Source organism: Dipodomys ordii, unplaced genomic scaffold (assembly GCF_000151885.1).
Source record: "Dipodomys ordii isolate 6190 unplaced genomic scaffold, Dord_2.0 Scaffold20, whole genome shotgun sequence".
Classification (NCBI taxonomy): Eukaryota; Metazoa; Chordata; class Mammalia; order Rodentia; family Heteromyidae; genus Dipodomys; species Dipodomys ordii.
The window spans coordinates 19542710-19565517 of NW_012267236.1; the positions used below are offsets into that span (position 1 = coordinate 19542710).

Consider the following 22808-nt stretch of genomic DNA (forward strand, 5'->3'; position numbering starts at 1 on the left):
CTCTGAATTGAGAGGGATTGGCGTAGGATGGCTTTGAGGCTTGGGTTCCCTAGGGTCAAATAGAGGGTTTGCCATTTATTAGCTGGATAGCATCCCTCAATTCATTTAATCTCCGAGTCCCACTTTACTCGGTTGTAAAACTTGCTCTCTGCCTTGAAAGGCTCATGTATGCACGAAATAGGCATTTCTGTTTTGTCCTTCCTTTGGTGTCTGAAGCTTGTTCTTCGTTTCAGATTTGGTTTCCTGCAGGGACACCATGTTGACCTGGGTACTGAAATGACACCAACCCACAAGGACCATTCATGAGCCCAATCAATGTGGGACTCAAACTAAAAGTTGGATTTTTTTTTCTTTGCTGATAGGATACGAGGCAACTGATTTGTATCCATGGATGCCTCAGACGATGAGTAAGGACACCTCCAGGCATTTATATGTAACTATTAATCATAATTATTGCAGATTATTGTATGGAAGTGCTGGGTCAGGGAAAAAAGCTCATAGTAAAGAAGGTCTTGGATTGGCACAAGAATTGGATGACAAGAAGCCCTGGAAATCTGGCCATCAACTCCAGTCACACTCCATCACCTGCTTGTCTGGGTGACTTGAGTCCTTTCTGGGGCTTTTTGCTTTCAAACGTATCATCTTGATATGCTCAAGTACTATAATAAAGCACCTTAGCCTATAGTTGACAAATAATACACATTTACTTCTCACAGGTCTAAAATCCAGATGGCAACAGATCGGCCGAGGGACTGCGAGTCAGGGAACCAGGATAGTGCCTTTTACACATGGAGGAGGGGCAGAGCGGTTTCCTCGAATCTCTTGTATAAGGACACTGAGCTTGTTCATAAGGGTGGACCTCTTGTGTCTCCATCACTTCTTCCAAGAAAGCCCCCATCCCTTAGTTCCATCCTATTGGGTTCCAACAGAAATTTCAGGGTGCATTCAGGCAGCAGTACACATGTCAATGCAAAACCTTCCACTTTCCATCCTGCATGTCTACTCTGGAACTGCTTAGGTATGATTGGTCTGCAGAGGGCTGCCCCCCCTCTTGCAGTAGGAAAGTGTCTCACCCTCCCACCTCCCTCTGATGGCACTGAATACACGCTCAGTTCCAGTACCACTCCCCAGTCAGAAGCACTCCACCCTGTCATGTTCCTGGCTGACTATAGTGATGGTTACTATTCCAGCCTGGCCTAGCACTCCGCCCTCAACAGCCCTTCACTGTTGACCCTCATGACACCCTTGGTCCTCATAAAAGTTAAATGATTTTCTGGGTCACAGTTAATATTGGAGAATAGGGATTTGGATCTCAGATCTACTATTTCCCTATGTCGCTGATCTTGCTCTCCTTGGCGCAGGCCCTTTTGTCCCTTTCCAGGGGTGAAATTGTCTGTCCTCAAAAGGACTGGGGAATCAAAGCTGTTGACTAGCTAAGTCTTGAGACATCCAGGGGACATGGAAGATAGTTGATCAATTTCAGTTCATACCCAGGTAGAAGATCACTCTACAAAAGCCTCTCTCTCTCTCTGTGTGTGTGTGTGTGTGTGTGTGTAATGTTGCTCTCCTAGCAACTATATGTGCAAACGTTTGACAGTACAATCCCAACAGGCATTGTCAGGCAACAGGCCAATTTCCACGTAATCGCAGGTGGAATGGCAGCCCTGCACCAGCCTGTATATGCTCTAGCAGATGTCACTAATAGGCTTCTGTACAACGGCCACTTTTGAAAGCTGTGAATCTCAGAATTCTGAGGTGAGATGGAGATTTAGCAGTGTTAAGAGTCCCGAAGGCTGGCTGGGAAGGTGGCTCAGTGGTAGAGTGCTTGCCTTGCATGCATGAAGCCCTGAGTTCGATTCCTCAGCACCACATATACAGAAAAAGCCAGAAGTGGCGCTGTGGCTCAAGTGGTAGAGTGCTCGCCTTGAGTACAGAGAAGCTCAGGGAGAGCACCCAGGCCCTGAGTTCAAGCCCCAGGACTGGCCAAAAAAAAAGAGTCCCGAAGGCACAAATGACATATTCATGAGCACTTACCAAACACCTCTCATGTGACAGGAGTTGGGTCACACACAATTGTTGACTTAGGTGCTGGGGATATACAGAGGCAATGTTATCTGTGTGAATTTAGAACACTGGATTAAGCCATGCCCCAGTGGCTCATGCCTATAATCCTAACTCCTCAGGAGTCTGTGATCTGAGGATGGTGGCTTGAAGTGAACTAAGCAGAAAAGTCCATGAGACTCTGCTCTCCAATTAACCAGAAACATTCTGGAAGCAGAACTGTGGCCCAAATGGTAGAACATCAGCTTTGAGCAGAAAAAGCCAAGCAAGAGTGTGAGGTCCTGAGTTCCAGCTCCAGTACCAGCCCCAAGAAAAGAAAAATAAAGAGGAACAAAGAAAGAGAAAAGATGATTAAATAATGGCCTAAGACTGTTACAGCCTGGTCCTCCTGTACATGACAAATCTGTCTTGGGAGGATTTCGATGGAGCCCCATGCACACGCTGGCAGATACGGCAATTCTAATCAACTCTGCACTACTGATGACAGTAGGTTCCCTCTGCCTGTATCTCACTACCTGAATCCCTTTTGTTTCCTAAGACCCTTCCTGACAGACCGTGACAGATTGGGTGGCCACCATGGAAGACAGGTTTCCATTCTTCACATCCTCCTGCCTCCCTGACCAGATGCCCAGCATCTCTGAGTTGACATGATGCAGGAAGGATACGGATACAATCACTTGGAGAGTCCAGGCTCCTCCATTCTGAGCTACTCAAATATAAGGGCGACTGGGTAAATAGATGCCAGTTATTAGCATCTGGATGTCCTTGGACTTTTGCAAGAAGTTTGTAGCAGATGCTGCTTTTCCCATGAAATCCATGTGGAAGGCAGGAAAGTTTATGTCTTAGGGGAACTCCAGTTGCACTGGAAATACATTATCACAGTCCCTGAGAACCCCTGAGTGCTGACATTATAGCATAACTTGAACAAGCTTGGGGTAACAGAGTGGGGTATTATCCTAACCCTATCCTCTGAAAGATTTTTTTTCTTTCATGTTTTACCTTGTAGAAACTACACAATTCCCTAATCTATAACTGGGAGGTAATTCATCTCTCCTAAGGTGGTTGTGGTGGTTAATCCGTGAGCTATTATATCTAGATTGGTCAGCACATACCCAAATATTATGAAAGGCTGCGTTTATAAATAATGACCATGGGTCACCATGATGGAGAGACCGCTGAGGGAAACATAGGACCTTCTTGGCTCACATTTGGTAAACACAAACCAGGTGGCCAAAAAAAAAATCATTCTCCAGATCCCAGCATTTTAGTTAAATACGCACAATTTTATTGATTGAAGAGATTAGGACAAAAACATTAAACCAAATACAGGACAAAGCACCAGAGGCCATAGATCCACCATGCACATCACCCATCTTTCTCCTACCAGGTACTTAAAAAATAGGGGGAGAGGGAAGGGAAACAGAAAGGTCCTTCTTGACACAGCACCATCTTCAGAATGTAAAAACCCTCTCTCCTCTCTCTCTTCCATTACCAAAATAGAATCCAGGGTAAATCCATGGTTGCCTTGTCTCGTGGTCATGAATACGGAAGCTGCCCTCCTGGGACGGGGACTCCGACTAAGCAGGCGTGGTGAAGCATCCAAGATTCTGCACATACATGCCACGCACTATAATGAAGCACAAATTCAAGTAACATTTACATACTAGAGTCCACGTGATACCTACCCAAAAAACAGGACCATTTCACAGAACATATACAGGCAGTAAAATTCGAACAACTGAGGTACTAGAAACACAAATATTTATGCCAGAAGAGTTCTGTATCATACAGCAATAGAAAAAGCCATAATAATAATAACAATAATAATAATTAAAAAGAAAAACATTTTTGCCACTCGAAATCAAATAAAGCTATCTAGAAAAGCCAAATAAAAAGGTTATTTTTAGGGACAGAAATACTCCAAACAAGGGGAGAAAAATTATAAAATGTTAACTACAGCATGTAACATGTCATCCCAAGTCGACCCGTAATTGAAGTACTGGCTTATAGTTAATACATCACAATGTGACATTTTCCTTAATAAATAGAAGAGTTCTTGAAAACACAAAGGTGCGTATTGGGATATAGATAACTGTTTGTGTATTTATATCACCCTAGCTTTCAGCTTATTATCCTTCCCGCTTTTTCTGTCCTAACCAGAGGGCCTTCCAAGCCAAAGGATCATTCTTCGTTAAAGAAAACTAAATAGCTGCCCTGTATTTTATACATGTGGGACAACCTGCCTGGTTTCACTAGTTTCCTATAAAACAAAGACAAAATGTTTAGTTTGAGATTAGAATGTCCCCAAAGCGTCAGACTCCCGGAGCTCACTGCCCTCTGCGGCTCTCCTCTCACGCGAGCCAAGAGGAGAGTTTCATCGTTCAAAAGAACAAAGTCAACAAGGAGCTAGAATTCTCCTTCTACTTCCCCTTTAGGGCATGATACCGTAATGCATCTCGAAGTTCGACTTCTAATAGCTTCCTGCCACAAACCAACTGAAATCAAACAGAACAGTCTGTGACTAGTACAGAGTTGTGTCCTGTAGGGAGAAAGCACTCGCATGCCATTTCCTAACCAGGATAGTGAATCGTTTATTTCGAAGAAATGAGTTGAAGAGGGAGATTAAGAGACACCAACTGAACTTCTGTTTTGTTTTAATTTAGCACCCAGGTTGCCGATCAGTCTGTGTGCACCGAATTATTTTCCGATTATTTTCTAGTGAAATTATCTACCGCATAGGTGGTTGGCTTGTTTCAAAAACAAACGAACGAAACGAAACGAAACAAAAATCCTCAGCCAATTGTTCCTTCCCTGAATCATAACGAAAGTTAAATGCTAACAGTGCAATGCCAAGATGTGTCTTTGAGGCAGAGAGTTTTGAATTCTATCAAGATCTGCAACTATCTGAACAAAATGAAAAGTGGGGTCGGTGGGAGGGGCCCAACTGGTAAAGGGCAGGAGGGGGAGTCTCCCAGGCTACAACCGGGGCTTCCACCCACCCGACTCCAGCCCCTGCCCCATGACATCTCTCGCCCCAATGCTACATGTTTAATCAGCAACTTCAAAGTTTTCCTCTTCGGAACCAAGAAACGTATGAGTGCGAGTGTCTGGCTGGCTGGCTGGCTGGCTGCCCAGCCAGGCCATTGGTGTCCCCGGAAGAACTCCTTTGTGGGGCCCTCTCTCACTCCTGGTACCTGCCAAGTCTCCATGGACCACATGAGCTCAGTTAAAGAAAGGGTCCAAGTTCTCCTCCATGTTCACATCTGGCACTAGCTGGTCAGACACTTCCTTAGCACCGTATCCCGAATTTGAGACGCTAAAATCTGTAGAAAACCAAGGGTGGCCCAGAATTTCCTGCGAGGTCAGTCGCTCGGAGGGCTCCCGTCGCAGGATGCTTCGGATGAGGCACTTGGCCTTGGGCGACAGAGTCTCTGGAATGTTGAACTGGCCACGGCGGATCTTGCTGAAGAGGGAGCTGGGCTCAATGTCATGGAAAGGGTAACGCCCCACCAACATGGTGTAGAGCATCACGCCCAGGCTCCACACGTCCGCCGCCTTGCCTGAGTAGCTGCCAGTGGTGTTCAAGATCTCTGGGCTGACATAGGCAGGACAGCCATGCTTGTCAGACAGCAAGTCGTCATCTCCCCGGAGAATGTAGGCATCTTCCAGGCTCTCCAGCTTGACCCGAGTCCTGCAGGGAAGACCACAAGATGGAAGGTGTGAACTCTCGAGAGGTGGAAGACCGTCCTTCCATTGTAACCAGAGTCCTCACTCACGTCCACCTTCATTCACTCACTCATTCATTCACTGGACCAAGATGGACCATGATTCCTTGAGCACCTTGCGTCTTTCAGAGACAGAGCTAGATGCCCAGGGGACCCGGGACTTCAGGGGCCTTTTCGGAAAGCCTGACAATCTAACAGGGAACTCGATCAAATCATTACCAGCTAAACCATTAATATGACCTGATGAAGGAACAAGAGTTAGTCCAGCTTACATAATGATGGGTCCTACAGCATTTAAACTCAGATGCATTTTTAATCACCATTTATTGACTTATTTTTCAGAGTCTGGGGTTTGAACTCAGGGCCTTACACTTGTCACTTGAGCCATGATCCCAGCCCTTTTTTGCTTTAGGTCTTTTCTTTTTTTACATAGGATCTCGAATGGTTTATATTACCTTACCAGTGGCTGCAATTATAGATGTGAACCACCACACCCACCTTATTTGCTGAGATGGCATCTTGATTAGTTATTTGCCCAAGCTGACCTCAAACCTGGATCCTCTACATTTCTACCTACCAAGTTCACTGGGATTGCAAATGTGAGCTACTGCCCCTTGGCCTTGAACTCAGATCTAACCAACGGGGAAACCCACAGCATGGTCCAGCTCAAACCATTCACCCTGTCCTCAATGTTCCTCCTCCCATTTGAAGACAAGATGATTACCACCAAGAATGTGGATGTTTTCCCTGAATATGCTGAGTAACAGAGAGGAAGAACTGAACTCTGAGGCTCCTGGCATTCATCGTCAACCCAGCAAGAGGGCCCCACAACACCATGGGGTATGACATACATGAAGTCCTGCTGGGTAAATTCCTTAGGAAATGAGTTGACTTCTTCTATTCAGCATACATAATTTGGTGTAGGAGAAGCTGAGGACTGAAATGCCATTGAACTTGAAGGTAACCGAAGGGGCGCCATCGACCATCACACTAGCTGCTAGCTCTCAATCCCTCAGGCCCCACGAACTCTGCATCCATCACACCCACAAAGGTCTGCTATCAGGGCTGCAAGGGGTGGACAGATGGACAGGATACAGATAGCACCCATAAGGCCCTCAGGGCTCACATTGCTTTTCCCCTTCAGCTCAGGGGTCCACATCCGGGGCTCCACCCTGCTGGACCCTGCATGCTTATGGAGCTTAAGAATGGGAAAAACACACCAGCCACTGTGCTCCCTAAGTCAGAGCTTTGACCCAAATCCATCTTGCGCTGTCTGCCCTCCTGCCAGGTGTCACAGCCAGTGACAGAGTCCCAAAGTGTGCGAGACACCCAAAACAACTCGCTAGCCACAGGTCTGGTGAAATGTGACACTGACTCCAGCAGCTTGTGGGAAGAGGACAGGAACTCTGAAAAGCAAGGAGTGCTCTTGCTCTGGACTTGTTTCCACCAGAGAGGGGGAAACAGCTAGGAGAGGGCTAGGCCCTTCAGCAGGGTGGTTTCCAGGCTAGGCACCATCTCTCACAGCTCTGTGTGCAGAGTTCTAAGCCACCCAGAACCTCCGGTTCTCAGCTTTACAAAAGTACCCTGGGGAAGGCAGCTTGTTTGTTTGTTCAATTTTTTTTGTTGTTATTACAAAGGTAATGTACTGAGGGGGTACAGTTACATAAGTCAGGGAAGAAGTACATTTCTTTTTAGACAATGTCACCCGGAAGGCAGTTTTTAAAAAAGTTTTGGTGTGCTTATAATTCATCTTAACCATTTGTAAAATTCACCACCACAGGTCTTTTCCTCTTCCTTTTGCTCATCCCATATTCCATTGTAATTGGGAGAGTACACCTTCTCCTCCTGCTCCTGGAGCTTAATGCTCAACAAAAATAGGAAGGATCTAGCTGTGCTAATCTGGAATTGAGCTGATTAAAAACCAATCTTTCTTTCCCTTGCTTCCTCTAATCTAAGGTGGCCGGGGGCACTCACCCATCAGCCTGGCCAGCTGTTCCAAGATGGATGGACAGAGCCGAGTCCACGGAAGCCGAGGGCTGAGGGGAGGGGAAAGACAGGATGACCCCCACACCTGGCTCTATGAGTGAACCAGACTCCTCACCCCAGAGTCCTTCTTCCCTGGGCAGCCTAATTGCTCTGGGAAGATTATAACCACGGGAGGGGTAGAAATCCTAACTGTTCTAACCATATGAGCTGGGGCAATCAGCCTGCATGGAAAAGGCCAGTCCTAGAATTGGGGAGCTCAGGTTGGGGTCTGGGTTCGCTGCCGAAGCCCTACAGGGCTGTCTCGGCCCATCCATAAGGCAGGCCAATGGCCTCACCTTGGCTTGAAGCTGACCCCCAAATTTGTCCAATCCCCACTACTCCTTCCTCCATGCTAGTCCCTTTGCTGCTGCTGGAAGGCTGGCTGCCATCCCTCTGGTGATCTCCGCCTATGTCATCCCACTGTGTGGAATGCCCTTCCTCAGCTCTACAAAGCTCACAGGATCAGGAAGACCCTGTCCAGGCATCCCATGCAAAGCAGGACCAGAGCGCCATGGTCAGACCCCCCAAACGCCGTCCACTGTTCCTGAGTGTTCAGCATCCAGGCTCTATAACAGACTGTGGTTACTCCATGTGATGCCTTCTTTCACACGTCCAGGAGTGTGTGGGTAGGTGAGCGGGCCACTTGGGATTCAGAGAGCAATCCCTTGCATCACTGGTATAACACACCTGGTACTGGGCAGATGCTCAAGAAGCTAAGGGACAGTTGCATGTCAACTCTTAGGGCTTTGCTGGGCTGATCTCATAGGATCAATGACCCCTGTTCTGTCCACCTGGCCGAGGGTACATGGAAATGAAGACAGAGATGGATGGAGGACAGACTTGGTAAACCATAATACTCAAGACACTGTCAGGGGAGGAGGGAGTTACATGGAATTGCAGGAACTAGACTTGTCCCTGGTTTGATCAGGGACAAAGCTCCCACCTCCAGCTCTTCATGCTAAGGCAAATCTGCTGCCTTGTTCTTGTAGATTCTCTCTGAGTTCACACCTGCACATTGTGACTCTCTCCTCTACCCTCTGCCCCAGCAGGCAGCAGTGTGTCCTCATAAAAAGCGTGACCCCCCTCGTTCTAGAGGCTTTTATTCTACATGGGATGAGGGTCTCAGAATATATCCATTATTGTCCCTCAGCTAGAGGTCGCCTCTCTCTAGAGAGGGCTGAGAAGATATGCAGCTACCTAAATAATTCAAGAATGAAATAAAAAGACAATGCCTAATGCTACTTAGCTGGGTTGCTCCTGGGCTGATTTAGCAGCACTTTGCCATCCACTGGGGTAGCCTTGTCTCACGGAGTTTGGGATGCACTGCTGTAGCATCCTGGGGACCAGGCCAGATCAGGGAAAAAGCGCATGCTCAAGTCAGCCCAGAGTTCAAGTTGGCTTTAAAAATCACGACGTTACCAAGGGTACTAGGCCATCAACCTACCCGACTCTTGCCAAGTGCTTACATGTGTATTCTCTCTCAACATATGAGATAAAATTTCATAATAGGCACAGGAGTCCTGGTGTGGACGAAGAGCCACAGAGGTAAAGCAAGTTGATAGTGTGGAAAAGGCTGACCAGGGAGGGCTGCTGACCCCCTCCTGGCTGCCCCAGCTCCTGCCCATGCAGCAGATGGAGCTGATGACATCTGGGACATTCGGTGGATGAAAATCCATCCATGGAGCAGTACCTGTGCAGGTTGGTTGGAGAGAACCAGCGTGGGGGAGGACCCAGTTCTTTACTTCCAAGCATTCCATGCAGGTCAGGGGAGAGGGTCAAAGAAATCAGGGAGAGGACAAAGAGAAAAGGCAGCGCTCACAGGCTTTCTTCTGACCTGGCCTCCTGTACTTGTTTACGTCACTCAGAGGCAAGGCCCTGGGTTCTGTCTTTAATCACTGGCCTTCCAGGATGCAAAGCACGTGGAGTAGCTAAGAAGTCAGCCACACAGGTGGATGTCCAACTCTAGTGCCTGAAGATTTGCTGTGCAACTGCAGGGAGGCTGTTTTACAGTTCTGGGCTCTCTCCCTTTGGGGACTGGGCTGCCAGGAATGCACATGGGGAGGGCCTTGGGGGGCAGGATGTGATGTAGGTGGCAAAAGGAGTGGAAATGCACCAACAGTCTTAATACTGTTACTCTTTTTCAGTCTTTCCAACCTGGGGAGTGTGCGTTTTCCATGAAAATCCAGGGCATCGCTTGTGGTCCTCCTAGTCCTTCAAACGTCCCATTCATCATTCATGCATGGGGCATATAGTCATGGAGTACTGACTCCTCAAGCTGCTCTTAAGACTGTGGGGATAGCGCTCAAGACATGCAAGGTGTCTCTCATCCTCTTGTTTTTGTGAGGATTGAATGAAAAAGGTACGAGACAATCGCTGTGAAAACCCAGCAAAAAGTGAGGCAAGTATACTGATCCCATGGTTAAAAATGAGGCTCCATCCCTCAGCCCCAGCAGTCAAGGCATGCAGGGTGGAGGTGGAAGTGGGGAGCAGGGAGGGACAGAGGATGCTACATCAAACGCAGAGGCCCAGGCAAGGGGAAGTAGAAGTGATCTGGGACCTCACCCCCTTCGTCGGACCTTCCCATCGTACCTCCCTCAGCCTGAGATGTTTCTCCTGGCTGTGTGCCCAGCTCAGCCCTATATCTCATCTTGTCCCAACCCAGCTCACCAGGATGTGTGTTCTGGACTGAAGATGGAGAAGAAAGCTACCCCGGCGTGACCTGAGCGGGGAGGGAGTGATTGTGGTGGTGAAATGGCTATAAATGGCAGGCATGACATCTCTGCATGAGGGAGGCAGGAGCCCAGGGCAGGTGGTTTGGCCAGAGAAGCCAGATCCCTGCATGTCTCTTGCAGGCTGTCCCTGGCGTAGGAGAGGAACAGCCTGCCTTGCTTTCGACCTGCTGAATGAACACAGCTCCCACGTGGGCAGCCTGTGTTCTCAATGCCGGGCAGCCTGGTGCCAGGTCTCTGTTGCTGGATCTCACTGCCAGTGAAGACGCCAGAACCAGCAGATGTAGATCACCTCCAGGCTCCTTTGGAGAAACCTAAGGCACCCCTGTAGCCCCGGTTCCCTCCATCCAAGCCCAGCACAGGCTCAGGAGTGCCAACCGCCACTACATGGAACCGGCAGTGTGACCACTGTCTCTCCTGGCTGTTTTACTTCCACAAAAGAAGAAGGAATAGTTACAGGGTATAAACAGGGCTCTTCCCACTTCCAAATCCCAGACTTTAACATTATCTTTCATCTTAAGCTGTCATAAGAAAACACTTCATATAGGGCATATTGATGATCACAATCAACATTTTCTTATTTGAAAAAAAAAATCTCTTCACAACAGCAGGTAACTATGTATTAAGAACTCTCCACATAGTATGTACTCTTACAGCCTTCCTTCCCCCACCACTCATAAAAAAGTGAAAGATAAGGATGAATATATAAACATACTCTCTAATGTATTAAGAAACCAATGTCCAGACAGTTAACATCCTAAACTCACTAAAAATGTGGACAGCAAAATCGATGTCAGGAGAATTCTAACCCCACTGCCTTCTCCAAATACTTCCTGGCCACAGAAATACTTTACCGTCAGACAAAGGCTTTCAAAGGGTGGGGTTTACATAGATGGAGATATATGATCTGCCACATACACAGGTTTGCTGGGGTGTTCCCACATACTAGAAAAAGAAATTGAGGCACAGAGAGCAGATGTGTGACAGGTCCACAGCTGTCTTGCAAGCAAGCACCAAGCTGAGAAACAAATCTGTTTTTACATCCAACCTCCCTGCTCCATCCACAGCAGCAAAAAACAGCATCCACCATGAACCAGGCTTTAAAACCTTTCTGTATTACCCCAGGCTCTTGGCAGGAAAAAAACCAGAAAAGGGTGGACCTGGGTAGGGCTGAGCTGGGAGTTCAGCCAGACAAAGTGGGCAGGGCAGGGACGGGAAGTCCAGTGGCCTGAGGTCATTGAAGGCTCTCTAGGCCTGACATCCAGGCAGGCTAAGGGTCAAGGACAAAGGCAAATCAGTCAGGTGTGGCCTTGCTCTCTCTGTTCCTGGAAATATGCCCTTGGTGGCCAAGCAAGCTAAGCTAGAGGATACCTGGGAAGAAACCACCACCACCAAATAGACCCACAACCTCCACTGGACCCAGATGGGTCATGACACTGCACCTACTTTGATCCTCAGTTTCATATGAGTGTTGATCTTCTCAACAAGTCACCTGTGAGAGCCACCTCTCCTCCAGGCCCTGTGGTTTTTGTTTTGTTTTGCCAATCCTGGGGCTTGAAATCAGGGCCTGGGCACTGTCCCCGAGCTTCTTTTGCTCAAGGCTAGCACTCTACCACTTGATCCACAGTGTCACTTCCAGCTTTTTCTGCTTATGTGGTACTGAGGAATCGAATCCAGGGTTTCATGCATGCTAAGCAAGCACTCTACCACTGAGACATATTCCCAGCCTGCCCCCCCCCCGCCACCGCCCAGCCCCGTGTTTTTCAAGGGAGCTGGGAGATAGTTGGTAATCAGTCAAGAATACACTGAAGGGTAGAGGGAGACAGATGTAAGGAGGGAGGCTGGATGCTGGCTGGTTTTACACGAGAAGCAGACCCACAAGACCCACCCTCCCCCACCCCTCGCTCCCATAGATCAGAAAATGAAGGCCTTGCCAGGAAACAGCACAAGTGGAATGAAAAACCCAACCTGGGTCCAACACACTGGTATTTTCTACAGCACCATCTGCTCAGAGACAACGGAGCTCCCGCACGGTGGATGCACTGGACACACGAAGGCCACTGGACCAACAGGTGAAGCCATCCCACTCCCCAGGAGGAGTGCTGCAAGTGCAGTCTGTAGACTTCAGGACTTCCTGACTTCCGTTGCCACAGCAACAGAGGGGGAAACCCAAGCAAGGAGAAAGGATCATCTGTGCCGATCGTAATCCTCATCAATACTCCATTCACCACCTGCTCCCCGTGCCTGCAAGAGGCCCCCCGAGGACCCCTCCTCCCCAGATCTGTTGATTGGCCTCTCAGCAATGCTTTCCCACATTCAGTCCTGGAAGAAGAAACCCAGAAGTGCTGCTGTTCACTACTCAGCCTGAAATGGAGTTCAGAATGGAAAAATGGGTTCCTTCAGGCCCCAGTGCTGGGTACCATGAGTACACATGTATCTGTACATTCCCCAGGTCAGATCAGATGACAGGAAACCTGAAGGCGGGACTCCTGCACAAACTTAGACACATTCTGAGCCCACCAGGAACCAAAACACCTGGTCAGCTCTTGGCTCTGCTATTGCTAAGGACCTTCCTCTCCTGGTAGATTTCTTCCTATTGTAAAGCTAAAGGATGTCTCACTCTCTTCCTCGTCACCCCAACTGAAGGATGTCAAAGCCCCGTTTAAGTCCCATCATGCTGGAATCAAATCCAGTTCCCACTTGTATCACAAGGGTGATACACATTTATTTCCAGAATCACCAACCTAACTCTGTCTCTGCTCTCCAGAAAAAAACCATCAGTGGCTCCTTCTAGGTTTCGGGTCAAGTTCAAGGTCAGGATGTTTTTCTTGTTGGCTTCACTGCTCCTTCTCAGCACTTCCTTCCTTCCTGTCTCTTGGCTTCGCTCACCTTAGTGTCTCCTTCCTGCCTGCCTCTTGCCTCAGCTGGCCTTCTGGGCCCTTCCCTTTCCTTCTATAGTCTCTGACCAAGGCCACTCACAGGTGCCCAACACCCATACGAGGCATGATCACACTCCCCGATCTCCCCTCTCCTGATGAACTGGGACACAACTATCCACTGCCTCATCCAGTCCAGTGGCAGGAGCTCTCCAACATCTACCACCGCTACCAGCATGCAGAAAGTTAATGCGAGATAGCATGACTCCCATATCATAGTCCCCCTCCATTCCTCTGGGGATCAGGACTCTTTGGCCTGACTCTACTAACAGAACCCAAAAAAGTTTCACACAAGCTGCTCTCTGTTCTGTCACTTAGAGAAACTCCTAAGAGTGCTGGAGAAAGAACCAACTCCAACTGAGAGTCTATATATTCATACATGCGTTTTATCCATTGTCACTCATTCTCTAAGTACCTGTAATACTAAGACCCGTGTAAGGCATGGAGCCTGCAAAGACAAATGGACTCCACCCTACAGTTCCACGAAAGCAGCAAAACCCATTACATAGATGAAGCAACAGGGAGGGGAGGGAGGGCTGCCCAGGGGGTGGATTCACCGGTGGTTCTGTGCTCACGTGCCTCAGAAAACGAGAAGTTCCCTTCTCACAATGTTCAGGGAGCTGGCCCTCTGGGTGCATACTCCTTGCATAACTGCATGGGAACATGTCTTCTGATAATTGCGATCTTTTACCGGACTTTTACCTGCAGATTTGTATCGGCAGCCAATCTAGTGCTGGATGTTAAAACTCTGGGCCTCAATTTCTTCATCTGTAAGCCAGTGGTAATGAGGATCCCTTCCTTTCTCACTGGGTTTAAATGGAATAATTTAAGCAGTCACTAAATGGAAGTTAATTAGGTAATTTAAAGCATGCAGTTAGTCTGTGCATAGTGGTAGGCCTAGATATTACTTACTTGACATGGGGAGGGGGGTCTGTGAGAGTCATTTCTGTCTCATTTAGCACTGCAGTGTCTCTGCCATCTCATAGTGCTGTGCATAACAGGTGCTAGATAAACACTCCCTGCATGAACAAATACGTGCCTACGAGTTGTTAGGTTATGAGGCGCAAATCCAGCAATCATCAAAAGCAGCCGTGGCAGCTTTGTTCTCAGGACTTGCAATGCACCAAGCATAGCAGTGGGAAATTCACATAGGTTATTTCTAACCTGTGAGGAGGAGGCTGAGATCATACAGACAAGTAGAAGAATCAAAATTCTTCCCCCGTGTCCTCTTGGTTTGTCTAGAGCCCCAGACAAGCAAGTTTCAAGTAATTGACATGTGGTAAACAGTCCAGCCAGAAATCCTACTCCAGAGTACCCACAATTTCATGCATTTTTAATCATAGAACCTTGGAGAAGACTGGCCTTCTCTAACAGTAATTAGCCTTAAAAAAAAGTATAGATGCATCTAAACACCTAAAACAAAGTCTTAAATCGATGTCACTTTGGTATAAATCACTTAATCAAAATGGCAGTGATGGGTTAATTTCTCACTTGATGAGCAACTTTGAAAATAGCTCTTTGCAAAGGTGTCTCCATGGGGATTCCTAAGTTTTCTGGGCTCCAATTCCAGGCAACGACCTACATTTGAATGATCTCTATTTATCCCTGCCTCTCTCATCCTGTCATCTGCCTCCAGCCAGAGCAGCTCTTGCCCAAAAAAGGGAATCTCCATTAATTAAAAGGCAATGCCCATGCCCATCACGATTGACACATAGTGAATGAGATCCAACCTCTGTCTCCAGGAAACTCCTAGGCCAGCAGAGGCAGGGGACAGGGACAGGCCAGAGATGTACACATGAACTATCAAAACAGAGCAGCGGACAAGATACTACCCAGGCAAGGATGCCAGAAGAGAGGGACACTTACTCACCACACAGAAGCATGGAGGGAGCAACTGTGACAAAGGATCAGTACAGCCTCACGCACCTAGAACTTGACAAGAAAGATGTATAGCTATGAATGAAAGGCAAGCCGGGTCTGGTACCTGGAGCTCCTGTACCAGCCACTGGCGCTCTGGTTGATATTGAAACCTCACTGGAGACAGGAGTAATCTGAAGATCTAAAGAAAGAGCCAGACAAAAGGAAAACCTTGACATTTATGGGGTGGGGGGAAGACCTCCCTACAGAATGTGGTGTCACAGGGGGCACTTATTATACAAAACCCCCTGAGTTCCTGCCCCTGGGTCTCAGCTCCTACTCTGCAGAAGCAGTGACAGACTTCTACTTGGCAGTGGTAAGAAATAGAAGAAACACGTGAAGGGGTATGTGTTTCTCAGGTCACATGAGGCTTTTCAGTGCTTAACATATCAACACTACACTAAGGGGTGTAGCAGGAGCGGAGCAAGAAGCCTTGTCCCAGAAGAGAAAAACGGCTGGGCCAAACTAAGCAGGGAAAGATGCTCCAATACTTTCCTGAGGCAGCCCAAGAATTAACCAGCATTCGAGGTGGGAGAGGCGAGGTATGGAAGAGGTTAAGGTCAAGGAGAGCTACCACTTCCTGAGGTTGATCACGGGCCAAGCATTGAGCTTATGCATATGCATACCTTTGATTTCATGAAGAAGTTCTTCCTGTTATTTTCACGTTAGATATAAGGCATTCTGGGAATGGAGGTTAGGAAACCTACCAGGGTTCAATTTTCTAACAAGTGCAAGAGCAGGGTTTGGAATTCAGATAGTAAATCTAGTAATGGGCCTTTCTCCCAAACCCAGGCTGTCTCTCAAGGCCTAACCTGAAACATGGCCCTCAATCAGGAGGCTGATAGAGCAGACTGACAAACCCTTTGGGGAATGTAAGGCAAACTTACTGCCTTTCATCAGATTTAGGACCCCATTTTGCAGGCTAGCCCCACCCAGTCATCACAGATTTGCTGCAGGAATTTTGAATGCACAGGCTGTGTTACCTTCTTTGCATTAACTTAGTGATTATCACCAAAGGAAGATGGCTGGGGCCTGAAACCTATCCCCTAGGTACCAGGACACCACCCTTCACAGAAAAGGCTACCAGAGACTTCATTCCTCACAAACTCTCCCAGTCTGGGGCAATGCTCACCAAAAATGGTACTTCTTTATGATGACTCCAGAGCCATTTGCCACTTAATGACGCCCAGCTCTGTACTTGAATTACAGAATCATCTCAGTTCACGCTCACAACCACCTTACAGGGATGTTATGAGTAATTTCTGCCTTGAAAACTTGCAGCTCAGAAACATTAAGTGACACATCCCAGCAGGTAGCTAATGAGTAGTAGAACGAGAGACTCTAAATCCTGACCCTAAATCAAAGTTGTTTTTTTTAAAAAGTAAAAGAATATGGCTATTGCTAACTCAACACAATAGAAGGTATACTGACAGTGGGTCTAAACATGTCCTGGAGTGTCATCTGCATATAATATCTGCAAAGCTACCTAAGGTGCTGACAGCTCCACCAAGAACGTACTTGTGGAGGTCACCTGCATGCTGTACAGAGGGTGGGCAATTCACAAGTGAGGCGCATAGAGTCCACTTATCAGGCAGATCTTATTCTGTACCTTGTGAGGCCCAGTTATTGGGCCTTGCACCCCCTTTTCCATCTATCAAGCCAGGATCCAGAGGGAACAAAAGCACACTGTTATGACAAAGAAGACTGATGTATGCAAGGTACCTCAAGCTCAGTGAAGCAGTATTGCCAAGCGGCTTTCATGCGTTCTTCAAAGAAGCAATGGGTTAGAAAGCAGACACATATCTCAGTTTCAGCTTGCCATCAGAATGAGAGGTGATTGCTCCCGGCAGCCTGGACCCAGGGGGGAATGTGAAGACTCCTGCTCTGTGGCTTCTTGCTCTGTCCTCTCAGGAAGGTGGCCATTTGTGATCTGCAGGCCAAAATACAGGCCAAACCGTGGATTCTGCTCTGTTAACCCCATACAGCCAGTAGGCAGAGCGTTGGTGAACTATGTTCTGTGTGACAGACCACAAGTTTTCCAATCTGGACTTAAGAGGTTGTAAAACACAACAAAACTGGCTACTGATTGGACGGTAACCATCCGTTCCCAAAAAGCTGTGACTTAAGAAAAGCTGCTGCCAGTTAGAAGGAACCCATTTCAATCACCCTTGAACACAGAAGTGACCTGCCCACACAGATGCTTGTTTGTTTTGTTCTGGAAGGACCAAGTCTGCAGGGACCTCGGCCTTATGTGAGGCTAGGAGACAAAACACTCCCGACTGGGAGTGGGAGGGGCTGAGTGCATTCCAGGCTGCTGTCCTCTGGGACTGGCTGCCTGAACCAGCCAGGTCTTCACATCCCCACCCACTACCCAGAGAGGTCTCTTCCATCTCTCTGACGGAGGCTCCATGGCGCTCAGATAAGCCACAAGGCTGTTCGCAAAGGCCCAAAGTAATTTTAGACACGCTGGCAACAGATGATGGCCAGACTCCCTCACACGCCCACCTGTCCTCTTTCCAAGGTGGGAAACTCTCTCGAAAATTCAAAGGGATTCTGCTTTAACACGTCTGCCCCAGTGGACTGCTCTGCCTTCACATTGGCTTCTGACCCTCCTTCTTCCTCTTCTCTCTGGAGAGGGTGGCAACAGGTCATGTGGCAAACATACCTGCACACCTACCAGAGCGCTCCGTTCTTTAAGAACTTCTTACATCTGGCTATTTCTTCCCGGGGCTCTGGAGTGTCGAGGACTTGGGCTTTGCCACAATTCATGCTTCGCACTCTTAGGTGTCTTCTCAGAAAAGAGAAGCGAGGTCTGGAGAAAAAAGTCCTGTGACAGGGACTTTAAGTCTGACTTGTCCCCTTCATTGCTTGCAGTATAGGTCATGGCTAGCAGTCGGTCGCTGAAGCGTGGGATCTTGGGATCCACTCCTGCCCCAATGGTTCATGATGCAAGGAAGCCCCCACTGCTCTCACTCACTCCCCAACTACATATTTGCTAGAGGGTGCTATCCCTGGATATGCCAGCCCAGTACTCAATAATGCTCCTCTTTATGGAAATGGTTTACACACGCAGGTCCCTGTGGGAGAAAGCCTGGTGTTCTGGAGGTTCACAAGTGAATGGATTTCACCTGTGAGAATGAGTTTTCAGATGAATGAATTTCTTGACAGTCTAGCTGACTTAGCAGGGAATCTGCCTATTCATTCTTGGTGGAATGGAGACTTCCCAACTCTGAGCTTCACAGCCCAGGGTTCTCAGAGGCCCACCATTACCCCTCTATTATGCCTCCCGTCTCCAACTTTCGCAAGAATTAAGTAAGCTAAACTACAAACAGCGTAGCCAGAGGTCAACAAACATTACCTCCAATTAATTTTTGTAGGAGATGCAATTAAATCTCCAAGGAAGACAGAACACAGAGGGACAAGGACCAACACCTTTGTCAGCAATCTGCTGAAGGGCAATACACATTCAGTCAGCATCCCAAAGAAGCCCAGGCCTGAACATTATCATTCGAGAAGAACTTGGAGCCAATCTGGACCACAGAAGAAGGAGGAAGGTGAGGCTAGGGTAGGGTGGGGTAGGGGACCCAATGCAAGGCTTTAAGGTCACAGAGGTTTGTGACGAGAAAACCAAGATAAGGACTTGAGACTCCAGGCTCCAAAGGCAGACGGTGAGCTGATGAGCAGAAGAGGGGAGTACCTCCTTATGCTCTAAGCTTCGGACAATCTTCTTCACCTTGGTAACAAAGCCAACACAATACAATCAAGGTCAGATCATTACCCATGATCCTCCTCTGTGGGCAAAAATAGAGGAAAATGACCAATAGCTGTAAGTCCAGGAAGCCCAGAAGCCCCTGGTATATGCAGCTGGATTATAAAAAACCATGAAATTCTTCCATCTGGGTTAAGTAACAGCAGGCCATTTTCCCTTAGTAATCATCAAATGCTTGCCAGACATTATATAATTAATTAGTTCAAACCACAAAGATTTTTTTTCTTTTTTTTTTTTCCTTTTTTGTCTTTAAAGCATGTATTGCTCTATCTGGCTTATTTGGCCACTGGGTTTCTATGAGCAATAGATTGAAACTATCAGGTCACTGAGCTGAAGCAACAAAGGAAGAGGTATACAGAAAGCTCTGTGCAAAAGTTCTGTAGTGAGTGCACAGAAGGCACCCAGAAGTGTGCAAAGTGAGGGAATGAATGGATGCACTCACCCATCACCAGATGGTCTTGGTGAAAAGCCTTGGCCCTGGATCCTCTACCTCACAGATAAGGCCACTAAGGACAGCCATGAGAACCCAGGATCTCAGGTACCTGTAGCTTTCTCAATAATTCCTGGAGCACAATGAGCAATGAGTATAAAGTTGTTGCTCCCACACCTCTAAAACAGCACATTCTTCAGAGGAAACAAGTGGCTCCATGGATTTCTACAAGCAAAATCAGATGGAAGAGAAAGCAAGGCCCCAGAGCAAGGTGTGAAAAGGAGAATGGAAAGAGTTCACGGTAGAACCATCATGGACCCCAAATATCCAGCACCTTGTGCAAGTGTTTCCCGAGAGAACCACAGCTTTCCTTTAGTGTCACTCCTGCCTGAAGCTGCCTCACATGGTAGCCTGGTACTGCCCACACTAGGCCTAAATCCTCTCCTATAAATCCTTTCTGTAATTGGGAATGGTGGCGTGACTCTGTGATCCGATTTTCTTGGGAGGTGGAGACTGGGGAGATCCATCTTGGTTCCAGGCCAGCCAAGGCATAGATGTTTGTGAATCTGCACCTCAGTGGCTAGGGGTGGTGGCATGCCTCTATCATCCAGGCTATAGGGGGAGCGCAATGGCGGGGCACAGTGTCATGCACCTGCCATTGAACGCCACACAGGAAAACACAAGGAGGATCATAGTCCAGGATGGCTTGGTATACAGCAAGACCCTATTCTGAAAATAACCAATGCAAGCATGCTCGCTTGGGTGCATGCTTGTGTGTGTGTGCACACGTGCGCACGCGCACACACACACACACACACACACACACAAGTCCAACACTTTCCACCCTTCAAGACCTATAGAGAACTAATACTTCCAACCCTCAGTTTTTACAAGATCCAAACCAGTTGGATTCCATAAATTCTTCTGCTTCATAGGGCTAGCCACTATCTAATTCATCTCAATACTCCCAGACCAGAAAACTGTGATTCATTCATACATAATACATGCCTAGGAAGCGGCTATGGAAGAGATGAATAAGTGATAAACACGTGGTTGTAGGCAATGAGGGTTCAAATGGCATACGGTCTTCAAAGTCCTTCCATTCTCAGTATGCAACTTGCCACAGCAGTTGGCAATCACCTTCAGAGATCACATCAAACCACAGCCTAGCTCAGCACTGTCCCTTGGACTTGGCACGTAAGCGCCATGCTTGCTTGCTTTCCAAGGGCATCTTAGTCCTTCAGTAGTCTCTTGTTTGTCCTCCTTAGCATCTTGCCCCGCAGCTGGACAACAGGCAGCCCACAAGGGTAACTACAGCCTTTTCCAGGATAGACTAGGACCTGTGTCAGTCCAGGCTAAGCCTCACTTACCTCTCCTCATCCTTAAAGATGAATTTCCGCAGCTTGAGGTCTCGCAGCACCAGGCCGCCATCATGGCAGTGGGCCACGGCTGAGGCGATCTGGTAGAACAGTCTGGCCGCCTCCTCTTCCCTCAACTTCTTGCAGGTGCGCACGAAAGAGTGCATATCTCCATAGCTCCGCTCAAAGAACACGTAAGCTTTGGTCTCCCCCAGGAGGATTTCGGTGATTTGGTTGATGTTGCTATGGGCAGACAGGCAAAAGCACGGGGCCAGAGATTCCTGGTAGCAGCTGATCTCAAATACCTAGGACAGGATGAACAAAACCCGAGTCAGACACTCCCCCTACACACGAAATCAGAGGAGGCCGACCCCTCCCCGCAGGCTTGGGCTTCTCAGGTGACAGACAGCATTCTGCACATAGATAAGAAACATGACAACCATGGCTGCTACCAGCTGTGCAGTATCAAAAGTGTCTGAACCTTTCTGAGTCACCCAATCTTCCTGTGTATAACACAGTAATAAAACGTGGCTCAATGCATTCTGGGAGAAACTGAAGGTAATATACACAGGATAAGTTGTATTGTTCTTCCTCTAGCCTAATTGCCTTATTATAGAAAAACCAAAGGCTAAATTAGATGACACAGGTAACATCTGATTTACTTTCAGAAAACATAAAGAACAAAAATGCACCTGAATAAGACATTATAGAACATACTAGAAACTCACATTTAGTGTCTATTCTCTGCCTAAGGGTTCCCTACATTTAATATGTTCATCTTACAGATGTGGAAACTGAGGCACAGAGAAACAACTCTAACTCCTGCCCCCTGGTGGCAGAGCTAGGAACAAAACTGAAGCCTTCTCAGACTGTGGTCCCTGTTTCGGTAGGCTGGCTGCTTTCTTCTCTCCACACATATCTAACTCAATGAAACAGTTATGCAATAATTTCCTATGAATCAGAATTAGCCTGTGAAATGCCACCTCGCTGCTGCCTAAAAAGAAATGTATCATCAATATCTTTGGAACAAACCTAAGAGAAATGAACAGTACAGAGAAATCTCAAGGTTGGAAAAGGAAAGCTTTCATTCATGATTTAGGAATACTAGTGCTTGCAGTTAGCTGAGCATGGTGGCTCACCCCTATAATCCTGGCACTTGATACTCTGGAAGCAAAGGCAGAGGCAGGAACCTGTGCTACATAGAAAGACTCTGTCTTAAAAAAGAAAAGGAGGGAGGGAAGGACGGAGGGAGGGAGGGACAGAGGGACGAAGGAAGGGAGGGAGGAAGGAGGGAGGGAGGGAGGGAGGAAGGAAAGAAGGAAGGAAGGAAGGAAGGAGGGAGGGAGGGAGGGAGGGATGGAGGGAGGGAGGAAGGTGAGGGAGAAGGTATATGAGAGGCTTGGTTAAATAGCAAAAAGCAGACATAATAGAAATGTGCCTGCCCCCATCTTCTCTCACTCTCTAATGATGGTACTGGGACTTGAACTGGAGGCCTGGATGCTTTTTCACTAAAGGCTGGCACACTACCAGAGCTGCAGCTCAACTTTCTGGATAAGTGGCAGTAACAGTCTCACACTTTCCTGCTTGGGCTGGTTTCAAACCCTGATCCTCAGATCTTAGCTTCCTGAGTAGTTGGATTAGAGGAGTGAGCAGCGGCTCTCAAACACTGAGCTTCCCAAGTCATTTTGTGTCAGCAAGGCCATATCATCATCTGTCTGTGGCTTATGAGGGGGAGGGGGGGATTGGAATCACAAACCTTTTTTTTTTTTTTTAAATTTTTGGTCCGGTCATGGGGGCCTGAACTCTGGGCCTGGGAGCTGTCCCTCAGCTCTTCAGCTCAAGGCTAGCGCTCTACCAC

At 47.8% G+C, this 22808-nt stretch overlaps 1 protein-coding gene across 1 annotated transcript in view; it reads right to left on the reverse strand.

Annotated features, from left to right (window-relative positions):
• Positions 1-3323: 3323 nt before the first annotated feature.
• The window catches only part of Trib2 (tribbles pseudokinase 2), a 23836-nt gene continuing 4351 nt past the window's right edge, over positions 3324-22808 (reverse strand). Inside the window, exons 2-3 of the mRNA XM_013013692.1 lie at positions 20963-21255; positions 3324-5752 (exon numbers count right to left, since the gene is read on the reverse strand). Of these exons, the coding sequence (XP_012869146.1) occupies positions 5284-5752; positions 20963-21255 (762 nt within the window). The 3' untranslated portion in view covers positions 3324-5283. The remainder of the gene's footprint in view (positions 5753-20962; positions 21256-22808) is intronic.